At 46.1% G+C, this 13,835-nt stretch overlaps 2 protein-coding genes across 5 annotated transcripts; one reads left to right on the top strand and one right to left on the bottom strand.

Moving 5' to 3' along the window:
* On the top strand, positions 878 to 6,513 carry LOC8069290 (putative disease resistance RPP13-like protein 3). 3 transcript variants are annotated; one of them, XM_021461445.1, is made up of 3 exons: positions 878 to 3,059; positions 3,366 to 4,035; positions 4,226 to 4,344. In XM_021461445.1, the coding sequence occupies exons 1-3, from the start codon at positions 2,254 to 2,256 to the stop codon at positions 4,265 to 4,267; spliced, it is 1,518 nt and encodes a 505-aa protein (XP_021317120.1). In that variant the 5' UTR covers positions 878 to 2,253; the 3' UTR covers positions 4,268 to 4,344. The 3 variants fall into 3 exon arrangements, 2 of the variants coding, with proteins under 2 accessions (XP_021317120.1, XP_002450247.2); XR_002453453.1 differs by adding an exon at positions 6,182 to 6,513 and having other exon boundaries at positions 879 to 3,059; positions 3,366 to 5,775; XM_002450202.2 differs by having other exon boundaries at positions 879 to 3,059; positions 3,366 to 6,097.
* On the bottom strand, positions 6,409 to 12,053 carry LOC8069289 (protein STRICTOSIDINE SYNTHASE-LIKE 10). Of its 2 annotated transcripts, none has more exons than XM_021461446.1 (2): positions 11,690 to 12,053; positions 6,409 to 7,442 (listed from the first exon to the last, which is right to left on the bottom strand). In XM_021461446.1, the coding sequence occupies exons 1-2, from the start codon at positions 11,986 to 11,988 to the stop codon at positions 6,572 to 6,574; spliced, it is 1,170 nt and encodes a 389-aa protein (XP_021317121.1). In that variant the 5' UTR covers positions 11,989 to 12,053; the 3' UTR covers positions 6,409 to 6,571. The 2 variants fall into 2 exon arrangements, with proteins under 2 accessions (XP_021317121.1, XP_002448962.1); XM_002448917.2 differs by lacking the exon at positions 11,690 to 12,053 and adding an exon at positions 10,004 to 10,805.

Raw genomic sequence — 13,835 nt, 5'->3', positions numbered from 1 at the left:
ACTGTGTAATTAGTTTATTTTTTTATCTATATTTAATGTTCCATGCATGTGTCCAAAGATTCGATGGGATGGATGAAAAAATTTTGAGTGGGAAACTCTATATGAATTTTTTTTGGATTTCGCTACTGTAGCATTTTCGTTTATTGGTGATAAATATTGTCTAATCATAGATTAACTAGGGTTAAAAGATTCGTCTCGTGATTTACAGACAAACTGTGTAATTGATTTTTGTTTTCGTCTATATTTAATGCTTCATGCATTTACCGCAAAATTCGATGTGACGGGGAATCTTGAAAATTTTTTGGTTTTCGGGGTGAATTAAACAAGGCCTAGGATTAGATTGTAAAAGAAAACGCTTTGCCCCTTTAATCTGATATATATAGTAGGAAACGTGTTTGTGCGTGGCAATAGAATCCAAAACACGTAGGAATCAAACTCCGTACCATCTCTAGTCACGACTTGTTCTAACCTATACAAGCACATGTTATGACTCCCGATGACAAACGAGATACGGAGACCTAGCGCGACCCACTATCTTGGACTCAGGATGATTCCATGTATCGATCATCATTAGGCGCAAATTGTTATGACTTTTTTTTTTTGAACTTGAAATTGTTATATATTTTTTTCCTCGTTCCTTTTTTTTTCATCCCCTGCCGTATCCGAGTATGAGACAAGGCAACAGTGAAGCCGAAGGAGAAGGCGAGAAATGAAGACGACATCGTTATGGGCGACTCCATGGAAGCTCCGGCGAGACGGCCCAACTCCAAGCAATCGCTCCAGACCGCGTCCCATGAAGGCGGGCCCGTTCGCGTGAGGAGGCCCATTTATCGAGCAGGGTACGTACCTTGGTTGGGCTGTAGTGAAAGGCTGAAGCCTGAAGGGGATGGCCTCCAAGCTCAATGCCGGCCATTCGGGCGTGTTGACGTGTTGCCGGAGAACGCCGGCGAGATCGGATCTCTACTCTGTAGTACTTGCTACTGACATCGTATGCGGCGCGGTGCAGGTGCTCGCAGTTGTGCTCGCGACGGTGGACGGTGGCCACTGGCCAGGGACCAATAGCCTGTAGATCTAGTCCGGGACGAGGGTGGGGACTGGGGAGTTGCCCCTCGGCGGCGGTCGGCGGCCGACGGAGCCCGAGACGCTCGACTGTTTCAGTAAGAAATTCAGTCCCATACTCCACTACTCCTCTTCGGGTATACTAATCTACTCTTGTACCGTGCTTGCTACTCGTCTCCCCTATTGGTTCCTAATCTAAAACTCAGCTCACAAGTCACACCTACTGGGTGGTCTTCGTTCTTCTCCCGATAGTAGTAACATTTTAAATCCTTATTAGATTTTTTTGGTATAAACATCTCCATGAAACTCAAGTAAATAAATTCCTTCAAAATTTGCCGTGACATTCAAAAAGTCCTTTTTTTTGCCCCCTCGGACACGCAGGAGGGGAGCCATGGTATGACATTGACACGGGGAAACTGAAAAAAAAAACAGGGAGACATGTCGAGAAGCAGCACCTGCGTTCATACACAGAAAGTTGGAAACGAAATTAGGTCGGCTTAGGTTTTTATTTATATATAGTCTGATGGCTTAGTTTGATCACACAAGTTGCTTGCCCTGATCCCACTAAGCTAATCGCAATTTGAAGCTTGGGTCCCATGATGGCTTAGATTTTTATTTATATATATAGTCTGATGAGGGTTTTTTAGAGTCTGATGGCTTAGCTTGACCACACACGTTGCTTGCCCTGACGTCACTAAGCTAATCGTTTCCCAAGCGCCAATGATTGCAGTCAGTTCATCGTTCGCCGTAAACTGTTGCAGTACCTTTCTGGTCACTTAAACAATACTATTTTATTTCATAATAATTCATGCAACAAAGAAATATGTGTGGATGAAACACTTATTTTATGTTGATGCCTCAATTTTTTTATCATGATTTCTCTGTTACTCAAATTGCAGTCGCATCATCAATGCTTTTATTTCTTGGACGGGTTTGTCGTTGAACTTGTTTCTTTAATTGCTGGCTTTTCTGGACTGTTCTTCTTTGACGCGGTTTCTTTAAACTACTTGCTTAGTCGTATGCCCAAATCCACCACATCAGTATCTTGCAGCTGCCAGAGCATATAGAAACCAGAGCATATTTGAACAGTTTCTCTTGCATCATCTCTTTTTCCTGTTCCCGTATTTGTGTCCCGTGTCCAGACCAAATCAAGCTTCTGCATATCTATTTGTGAGCGTAGATTTAGATACACATATGTCTGCTGGAGTAGAGCAGGCCTTGGTGAGCGTCTCGATGGGAGTTATGAATTCCCTTCTGAATAAGCTTACTATCCTCATGGATGAAGAGTATCTCAAGTTCAGCAACATGTCAAAGGAGTTGTCATTCATCAGGGATGAACTCAGCACCATGAATGCCTTCCTGGAGATTCTAGCAGACAAGGAGGAGCTGGATCCCCTGACCAAGGATTGGAAGAGCCAAGTAAGGGAGATGGCCTATGATATTGAGGACTGGATTGATGAGGTCGTTCGTCATGCCAGCCAGGATGGTACCACAGCTGGTTTCATTCAGAAGATCATTCAGCATATCAATATGGTGAGAGCCAAAATTCGTATTTCCAATGAAATACAACAGATCAAGACTCGTGTCATGGAGGTGAGTCATCGTCGCAAAAGGTATAAGATTGATGTGAGCGCCTCTAGATCTAAATATGTGCCTATTGACCCTCGCCTCCACACACTTTATGCTGATGAAGATGGCCTTGAGGGCATTGATGGCCCAAGGAATCAACTGGTCAAGTGGCTGCTAGATGAAGATCAGCGGTTGAGGGTGGTATCTATTGTAGGAATTGGTGGTCTTGGTAAGACCACGCTGGCCAGTGAGGTGTACAAAAGGATTGGGGAGAAATTTGATTGTCAGGCATTTGTATCAGTCTCGCAGAAACCAGACATGACAAGGATTCTCACTAATTTGTTTTCACAACTTGGGCAACAACCACCTTCTCAAACTAGAGAGGTGCAGAACCTCGTTAATGTTCTAAGGAAACATCTGCAAGACAAAAGGTACTTGTGTTTATGATTTAAAAATGTTCCATGGAATCTTGTTATCCAATATGCTTCCTAAATATCATTTAGTGTGGTGTTTTCAGTATATAACATTAGTTTAGTTCCAAATAGTGTTCCTTTATGCTCCTTAGTATTACCTAATATTATTGAATTAAAAATGATTAGTCTGGCACTCATACTGTTTGGAATTAACTATCAAAGTAGTGTTGTCTTTCTCTTATTTCTCAGAAAAAAGTGTTCTCTTATGAAGAACTCTCTGTTAGCCTAGTTGAAATCATATGCTTTGTATGATTTTTTATGCAGGTATTTTGTGATACTTGATGATATATGGGATGAATCAGCATGGGATATTCTTAGATGTGCCCTCCCCAAAAATGAGCAGGCTAGTAGAGTTATAACAACTACACGCATTGAAACTGTAGCTATTGCTTGTTGCAGTTATCGCAATGAGTATGTTTATAAGATGCAGCCACTAGATAACCAACTATCAAAAAGATTATTTTTTAGAAGAATATTTGATTCTGAGGATGCCTTCCCCGAACAACTTAGAGAAGTTTCAACAGAAATTTTAGACAAATGTAGTGGTTTGCCACTTGCCATTGTTAGTATTTCTAGCCTTTTAGCTAATCAAGCAACCACAAGAGTTGAACAGTGGGAGCACGTGAGGAATTCTTTGGGCAATAAGTTTGGGAAATGCTCTGCATTGGACGGTATGAGACAGATATTGCAGCTTAGCTACAAGAACCTTCCTTATTATCTCAAGGCCTGCTTTCTTTATCTTGGCATTTATCCAGAGGATTACACGATTAGGAAGAAAGATGTGGTCACGCAATGGATAGCTGAAGGTTTTGTTAGTAAGGTGCAGGGACAGGATGCAGAAGATGTTGCAAGTAATTATTTCAATGAGCTAGTTAATAGGAGCATGATTCTACCTAGTGATGTCAACTACCAAAACGAGGTGTTATCTTGTAAGGTACACGATATGATGCTGGATCTTATCTTAACTGAGTGTGCAGAAGAGAATTTTATGACAATAAACGATGCATCCAATGTTTCATTATGCCTGCACAATACTGTCCGTCGACTCTCCATTCAATGTGATAATGGAAAACATAGCATCATATCTCCAGCCACAGATCTATCACATGTTCGATCTCTTGCAGGTTTTGGAGCCTCCAATTTCTTGCAGATGCATCCTTTTTTAGAGTTCACTTTTCTTCGAGTTTTAATTGTTGAGTTCTCAAATGTTTCCAACAAGATGAAATTGGATTTCACTGGCATATGCAAATTGTTTCAACTGAGATATCTGAAGATTGAAGCCAGCATTAATGCACAGTTACAATTACCTGCACAAATTGGGGAGCTACAACAGTTGGAGACCCTGGACATAGAATGGGGATCACTTGTTATTCCACCTGATATCATTTATTTGCCTCGCTTGAGTCATCTCATAATTCCAGAAAGTACCAGATTACCTGATGGGATTGGCAATATGAAGTCTCTAGTAACTCTGCAGTCCTTTGACCTTGGGGAGAACTCAATTGATAACGTCAGGGGTCTTGGCCAACTCACCAATCTAAGAGATCTCAATCTCTGCAACTCTGGAACATCTACCTCCAATATAGCATTATGTGTTGATGTTTTGTGCTCTTCTCTTGAGGTGCTGCACAACCTCAAACATCTATACTTGTACTGGCCGGGTATTTGTGGCAGTGGTTTGAGTTCATTACACCCTTCTCCCTGCCATCTCGAGACACTAGAAATGACATATTGGTGGTTCTCCAAAGTCCCCGAATGGGTTGGTGAACTCCAAAAGCTCCAAGTCTTGAAGATTGCGGTTACAGAACTGTCAATTGAGGGTTTCCTTGTCCTTGCACGGTTGCCTGCCCTCACAAACCTAGGATTGCGCACCCAAGTACCACCTAGAGAGAGTATCACAATCCATGGAATGGCGTTCCCAGCCCTTAAATATTTCAAGTATTGGTGCAGAATGCCACGGCTGACCTTTGAGGCTGGGGCGATGCCGAAGCTTGAGAGGATCAAGCTCCGCTTCAAAGAAATCGTTGAAACACCTTCTGGCATTGTGCACCTGTTGGGCCTCAAAGAGGTATTTCTAGAAATTGGTGGCCACGGTGGAAAGGTGCCACCCAGGAGAGGAGGCGCATTGTCTGAGCTGATTATGACCATCGAGACACATCCAAGTCATCCTAAACTCAAGATTGTCAGTTGTCCACATCTGTAGTACGATGATTAAAGGCATATAAGGAGAGCAAACGACGCTGATACTTCTGTGCTCCAAATGGATTCTTACAGGTTCAGTAGACTTGGTTTTCTCAGCCCTGCAGATCCCTTCTTCCATTGTTGGAGAGCTTGCCAATGCGGACTTGATTGATTGGGAGTTGTCAGCAGCTTGTCCCTGCAACACAAACAATTTTCAGAACAGTGTAACCAAAAGCAATGCAATACTGTATGGAAACTATTCAGGGTGTTGGTGCTCGGCTGCAGAAATATGCAGCTGCTGGTGCTGCCACTGCAGTGATTTTTAGAGAAGACAAAGATACAACTGTATCCACTGACAATGCCGCTCAAATACTATTGATGGGCATGGCTTGAGTTCCAGGATCCCTTCTCTGTGTCATGTTGACAGACTGATTTGGTTGTCCCACTGAATTGGCGAGCACAATCTCCAAGATTGAACCATTCAGCCCACAAGGTATGTAATAAGAATGACTTTGAACTCCTTGCAAATACAACAACCCTATTGAGACGACAAGAGGCGCAGAACTCTGAAGAATTCTTACTCCTGCTATGACACTTGTTTCGTTTTCCTTCCGTAACACTGAAATATATAGTACTCCTGCTATGACACTTGTTTCGTTTTCCATCCGTAACACTGATCAAGGAGCACCTGTATTGTCGGAGAGCTGCCTTCCTGGGAAAGTTTTTAGTTTTCTCCTTTTCTGTAATAACTAATTACAAAAGTTATTTTTTTTGTGACTAATTACAAAAGTTATTTTGGTTCTAGTCATGACTCATGAAACATTCACTCAACCTTTTTGCTGATCCATTGTAACAGTTCTTTTTTAAAAAAAATGTATATTCTAACAGTTTTTTTATAGGTCAGAAAAAGGTTTGCCGAATTATATTAGTAGGGCGATTCTAACAGCCAAGAAGAGACTGGCCATGTTTGGTACAACTTCTTGAGAAACGTTTTCCTAAGAAACTGCACAAATGGAAGAAAAGCTAAGTGCTTTCCCGAGAAGAAAGAGGCCGAGGAACGTCGTGTTATGTACTTCTGTATTCAGTTCATCGATGCAAAGACACTTCAACAAACCTCTGCCCCAAATGAACAGCTCTATTTTGGTACAAGAAATTACTAGTAGCATCTATACACGAATATATGATGTATGTATGTATGCATGTTTTCCTTTACTATAATAATAAACTACTAGTAACATATACCCAATCCATATTTAAGCGTATAACACCATGTATATAAAATGCTTCTACTACAACTTGTACACTCCAAGAAACGGCGACATGACAGAGCCAATCCAGAGGCTGCCATTCCTCTCCTCCACTTCACTGACCGACCTGAACACCTTCTGAAGATCCCCATGAACGCTGATCATCTCCATCACCTTCCCGTCCTCCTCACTCAACCTCACCGCGATCACCTGCCGCCCAAGGCGGTTGAGCAGCCACGAGGCGCGCTGGACATGGCGCGGCGGCAGCGACAGCACCACCCGCCGGAGCCACGGGTAGGAGATGCACCACTCGGCGATCTTGCCCCTCTTGGCGTGGATCCCCACCCAGAAGCCTCCCCGGGGGCTCATCCTGATGTTGTCCGGGAACCACGGCAGCCGCGCCACCTCTTCCATCGCCCCCGCCGCCTTCGCCGCCGGCGGCCGGAGCCAGTACCGGAGGATCCTCCCCGTGGTGGTCTCCGCGAGGAGCAGGTGCGTGCCGTCCCTGCTCATCGCGAGGCCGTTGGGGAACGCCAGGCCGTCGACCAGCACCTCCACCTCCCCGCTCTTCGGGTCGTACCGCAGCAGCCTCCCCGTGGTGTCGCCGGAGATGACGATGCTCAGGAACTCCCTCCGCTGGAACCTCGTGCTCGTCTCGGTGAAGTAGACGGCGCCGGTTTCCGGGTCGAGCTCGACGCCGTTGGCGAAGCTGAAGGGGCGGCCGGTGCCCTGCCGCCACCACTGCGGCGCCACCGGCCTCGACACCTTGCCGTCGTCCGGCGAGACGACGCGGAGGCCGTGGTAGGCGTCCGCCACGTAGAGCTCCCCGGTGGCGTGGTTGAACTTGAGGCCCAGTGGGCGGCCGCACTCGTGCTCACGGCCCGGGTCCTGGGAGCCTCTGCAGCTGTCCAGCCTGCAAGCACAATTGCACATGTTTATTCTGTTCGTCAGATGAATCAGCTGCCGTGTTTTGTACGGAATAATCGAGTAGTATTATGTACTACTACCAAGCTGTTTAGGCCATCTTTTGTTCTAAGGCCTTGTTTAGTTCTCAAAAAAATTTGAAAAAATTTTCAGATTATCTGTCACATCGAATCTTTAGACGCATGCATGGAATATTAAATATAGACGAAAATAAAAATTAATTACACAGTTTGGTCAGAATTGACGAGAAGAATCTTTTGAGTTTCATGATTGGACAATATTTGTCAAATACAAACGAAAGTGCTACAGTGTCGATTTTCCAAAAAATTTTAGAACTCAACAAGGCCTAACAAAATAATTCTTTTCATCCTATTACATTAAATTTTTGGACGCATGCATGAAGCATTATATATAAATTAAAAAAACTAATTACATAATTTACATGTAATTTGTGAGACGAATCTTTTGAATTTAATTAGTCTTTTAGACATTAATTGTCAAGTAAAATGAAAAAATGCTACAGTAGTCAAATTCAAACAATTTGGCAAACTAACCAAGGCCTTAGTGCATCTCAATAATCAATAAGCTCTCTGTTTACATCATTGACTAGTCAATTTCCTTTTTAATTTTAAAAATAAAAACATACATTAGTTGAGGAGGTATCCTGGGATTAGTAGTTTAGTACTGTGTTTCTTCATCCTTTTAGGTTTTTAACAAAATATATAATTGGTTGCCTGGGATTGTTGTTTGGAAATTTAGATGTATGAAATATAATATCTACCATTTATTTATTCTCTTAGTATCTTCTATATCACCGATTCACATGCCCTTTTAAACCTGAAGCCTAACATGGACTTTTATTCACCATGAAGCAAGTAGTATTTTCAAACTTTTTTTGTATAAAAAAATACATATATTTTGAATAAGAATTATTAGAACACATAAGTATATATATTCCAAGCAACACAAAAGAATATTAAGGAAATCGCACCACATGATATGACATGAGCCAAGTGTGTTTTCTGTGAATAATTGGAGCGATGGAAAATTAAAACTTAATTTCACCATAAAAGAAAATCCAAATTTATGAAGTAACTTTTTTTTCCAAAAAAAACAGCCGGGAACTGGAAGATGGCACGATCATCAGTTCAGTGCTTTATCATGCGCCATTAATTATTAATTAATTGGACGGCCCAGCGCATGGAGTGCAACAGAGAGCTGCCACGATGGACAGAGACACGAGCGAGGACAGAGGATTTGGCACTACACAGATGGCGTGTCAAATCGCGTCATTTACACCCAAAACCTGCTCATTGATTCCTATCATCATCACCATTACTTGGACGATGGCGGGGGGCAACCGTCAGCTCTGAACTGCACACATCACCACAGCAGCAAGGAAATATGGTGGTTACCTTAAAAGTTTAACCTAGATGATATCGTCTACTAAGTTTAATTACTCTTAAATATCATTTTATAAGTTTAAACTTGGAGGATAGATGCCGGCGGTACATTTTGCTCAAATTATTGATTAGGTCACACAAGTTTGCCTTTTTTTTTTCAACAAAGTGTGTTCCGTATATTCCGATTTCCGAGCAAAAGAAAAAGAAAAGAAAAGAAAATTGCACCACAAGAGCCAACTGGGTTTTCTGTGAATAATAATTCGAGCGACGGAACGAAAAGTAAAATTGAACCGCACCAAAAAAAAAAAAAATCCAATTTTACGCTTTGGCCCTTTCTTTAACAGAGCTACGACAGGACACAGGGACACATGAGCTCTACAGTCATTTTCAGTGTGGAATAACTATGGGTATGCAGATGGCATGATCATCAGTTGAGTGTTTTATTATGCGTCAAAATTATGCAGATGGCATGATCATCAGTTGAGTGTTTTGTTATGCGTCAAAATTAATTAATTCGACGGGCCAGCGCGCATAGAGTGCAAGCACTACCATGATGGACGAAGACATCCGACGATGGTGTGTCAAATCGAGTCGTTTACACCCAAAAACAGATACTGTATCCAGACGACGAGAGCTTCAAAATACTACACCCAAAACCTGTGCATGTAAAGATAGGGACGGTGCTCCAAACGAATATCCACAGTTCTTCTCTAGTGTAATTAAATGAATTAAATAAAAAAAATGAAGGAAAGAATTATATATTCAGTTTATTTGGTTACACTAATTAAAAAAGAATCACGGGTATTTATTTGGAAGACCATCTGTATCCTTATACGCATGCATGGTTGCTATCAATTTCACCATTAATTATATTACTTGGACAATGGCGGGGCGCAACCCGTCAGCTCTGAACTGCACACGGCAGCACAGAAAGAGCTCGATCTAGGAGCACCACGCGCACACGGACGTGTAGCACGTTGTACCCCAGTGTCACTGAACTGATGAGAGAGAGGTAGCAGCAGCTAGCACAAGCATGCATGGTGCAACGAATTAACCAGGGAACGAAGAACGGCGGCCATGAGGACAGGACAGGACAGGACAGGACAGGGGTGGCGCGGCGAGCCGGCGGCGAGGATTGGAAACTTACAGGTCCTCGGGCGCGGAGGAGGAGGAGTGCTCGGCCCACCGGCGGTCGGCGGGCACCCACCTGAGGACACGGCCGTCCGACACGCCCGTGAACGGGCCGCCGCCGTCATCGTCGGCGAACACGAGGCTCTCGGGCCCCACGGCGCCGTCCAGCAGCGGCAGCAGCTGGAGTACGTCGTCGCCGTCGCCGATCTCCAGTATCCTGACGTCGCTGCGCGAGTCCAGCGACGACGACGGCAGGAGCGCCGCCGCCGCAGCCGCCACCGCCAGCAGCAGCGCGGCCAGCGCCACCTCCCCGCGGGCGCGCATCGTACGTATCGATCTCCGAGAGGAAGAGGAAGAGGCAGAGGAGGGAGGGGGGAGCAGCTAGCGGAGTAAAGCTCGTCGCGCTCTGGGCCGCTGGCTGCGGATCCTGGTTGCTTCTAGGTGAGCTACCACTACCCGTGCATGCAGGCGGCTGTCCTTGACCAGTTGAACGAAGCAGGTGCCAAGCTGAGAGTGGAGATCGAGTGTGAGATGCCCAGTGCGGGACTCCCTCAGGCTAGTACGGAGTATATACTAGTACTAGCGGAGAAGCATATGGATGGATGGGCGTCGTGGCGGCTAGCTTGGTGTGGATGGGAGTGTAAACGCGCGTGCCTGCTGCCCTATCCACGATGATGTGGGGAGGCCGGGAGATCATCGGAGCGAGGGAATTCTGCCGGCGGGCCGGCCGGGTGTCCCGTCGGACGGGCGTACGTACGTTGGTCGTACATGTTATCTTGTCGTTGTTGTCTCGCCGTTGCAACCGCCAGTCTCCGATCCTACGCTTGGCTTGGCCATTTGAATAATGCACTGCCTACCTACCTCCTACCATGCGTACGTGTGTGTGTCTCTCCCAGCAGCCTCGATCTCCCTTTTTCCTCCACGTTTTTAGCCGCGGTCCATGGCTTTCACGAGCGCACAAAGATGTGTACTACTATCCATGTAGTGTAGGCCATGTGGGCGTCACTGATTTATTGTGTTAGATTAGAAAAACAATGTTGAATAGCCGGCAATTTGACGAATAAACTCAATAAGCGAATAGGGACACCACTAGGCGCTCCAAACTTTGGCCTCTCCTCTCCGTCGATGTGTACGCAATGCGTACTAGCTGGAACGACGATCGGTCATCGGTGCGGCCTGCCGCGGATGCGACGACGACGACCGGTAAGTCCGTGTCCGTGCGTGAGGACAGAGGCGATGGGGATAGCGGTGCTTGGCCCGATGCGCGCGCGGGTGGAGCCGCCGTACGTCGCGGTCGCTAGCTGCTCGCTGTTCTCTTCGGTGCAACCAGCCAACGATAGACTTGCACCGGCACGCAACTGCCTGTACGTGTGTCAACTTGGTCAACTTTTTTACTCGGAAGGATAGAGTATAGGAGGCGCGACGTGGTGATGGTTGTATTATATATAGACGTTGCACCCACCCGGACCCTGAGAACAGTACCGTGCATGCCATCAATCCAATGCCACACAAAACTGTACTGTACTGTACCTCGCTACAATGCTGCTGGAGCGTGCCCACACGACTACACGAGAGGCCGGCCGCCCAAGAGGGAACAGATCGAGCAGATCGCAAACAAGAAGAGAGAACCGGATTGCATAAAGAACGAGAGCATTCATTCGGAGACCAAAAGGTCAGAGGAGGGACTACTGGCAATACGTACAGTTCCGGCGCGCAGGACGACGAGTGCTCTTCCCACCGCCGCTCGCCGGGGACCCACCGGAGGACGCGCCCGTCCGACACGCCCGCGTACGGTCCGCCGCCGGCTCCGTCGAACGCCAGGCTCTCAGGCCCCGCGGCGTCCACGGGGACCAGCTCGACGCGGCGGCCGGCGGCGGCGTCCCCGCCGCCGCCAATCTCCAGCACCGCGACGTCGCGACACGAGTCGTCGTCATGGGAGGACAGGAGCGCGGCCGCCGCCGCGACGACGACGGCGGCCACGAGCACGGCCATCTTATTCATCGGTACGGCGTGGAGCCGGCCGATCACCGATCGCTAGCTGCTCCGTGTCGAGGAACTAACGCGGCGGCGCCAACGGTGCCGTGCTGCACGTATATGCGTATGGTCGCGTGGCGTCCACAAAAACTCGATGAGGGTTCAGAGGTTTTATGTTTATATATATATATATATATATATATATATATATATATACTGGCCCTATAGAAGAGGGAAATTAAAAGTTTCCTTTTGCTAAATTTTAGTTAACTAAATTTTAATTATTTTAGTATTAAAAATAAGTTAAAAATAACTTAATCTTTCTAATCATTTAAAAATAGATAAAATAATTTTAACTAACTAAAATTTAGTAAAGAGAAGGACGCGGCCCGGGGTGCAATGCGACGATCGTGCTCGCCTGAATGTCCCGTTCCCGTACGGTTGGGGTCGGCCGCTTGGCGGTTGGCGTGTCGATCGATCGGGAGAATATCGTGGTCGCGGCGTGCTGGCGCACGGGCTGCTTTTCCGTTCCTGTCCTTCTGTCCGGGAGCACATGCAGCACAGGGACGGCCTGGTATAGGCATGGACCACGTACAGCGGGACGTTCCCCCTCCGTGTGTTATGCCCTGGTGGGGCCCCGTGTGATACTAATTTTCTATCCCTAATACTAGAGCATTTCTAATAGTTCATTCATAGAGAACATTTGCAGAATCAATGAGTACTTTAAAATATAAGCGAAAAAACACACCATATAAAGAACAAAAAAATTTAGAGCAGAAAATTAGAGACAACTGCGCTCAAACCGTTTGTGTCTCATGGGTGGAAACTTGTTTTCCTAATTCATCGGCAATGTCTCTCTGAAAGTCTGTAATGAACAAGGTCTGTTTCGTGAACTTTATCAACTTAATGCAACCCTTTTATCTCTCTCTGCACTAAGAGTACTCCCAGAAACCGTCATAATTTTTATAAACATTAATTATAGTGTAACCTAAACATTTTATTGATGTGGCAAAGTAGTTATTGAAAAAAGAGAGCAAAAATTATAGAAACTAGATGAGTTTCTATATATACTATAGAAATTAATAATATAATATAGAAACTACACGTAGTTTTCTAGCATTGTCACTAAATCCTCTCTTGCGCGCCGGAACTGTACATCTGCCTTTTGTCTCTCTGCATGTTGCATGCAATCTGTTTCTTCCTTCCGATGCGTGTTCGAAGGTGCCGTATTGCATATCAGGGTCGGTTTGAAAATATTATTCGTTTAGCTGATAAATTATAACTAAAAATACTATTTACTAATTTGTTGTAAAAGAAAAAAAAACACTGCTATGCGTCGAAATTTGCAGTGTCGCGTCCTAGCCATGGGAAGCTGCAGGCAGAGGATAATGGATGCGTCGAAATCTGCGGCCGTGCGGGGTGTGGCGCAGCCGGACATCAGATCTGGCAGTGCCCGCACCGGCGGTGCAAGTCTATCGTTGCTGCACGCAGCGAACACCGAGCAGTGCCCGCGATTGCTCCGCTCCCGTCCGGCCAAGCACCGCGATCCCCATCGCCATCCCCATCGCGTCCGGACAAGCACCGCGCACGGTCGTCGTCGTCGTCGTCGTCGTCGTCGCCGCCGCGCTATATATCCGCGGCAGGCACCGAACTACCCCCAGTAGGACTCGAATACACGTACAGTGCCGGTAGCAAGTCCATCAGGAGCAGTAGTAGTGGCCGCGACGGATCCACCCGCGTCCGGCCAAGCACCGCGATCTCCGTCGCGTCCATGGCCATCTATCTCCGGTCGGTCATGCGTCGACAGCAGGACCGTACGTGTTCGTCTGCACTCTCTACGGCCTATCCTATGGGGCCACGCGGCGTACGCGTAT

This window comes from Sorghum bicolor, chromosome 5 (assembly GCF_000003195.3).
Source record: "Sorghum bicolor cultivar BTx623 chromosome 5, Sorghum_bicolor_NCBIv3, whole genome shotgun sequence".
Taxonomy (NCBI): domain Eukaryota; kingdom Viridiplantae; phylum Streptophyta; class Magnoliopsida; order Poales; family Poaceae; genus Sorghum; species Sorghum bicolor.
The sequence above is the reverse complement of the archived record's forward strand: the minus strand, read 5'-3'. Positions and strand labels throughout refer to the sequence as shown.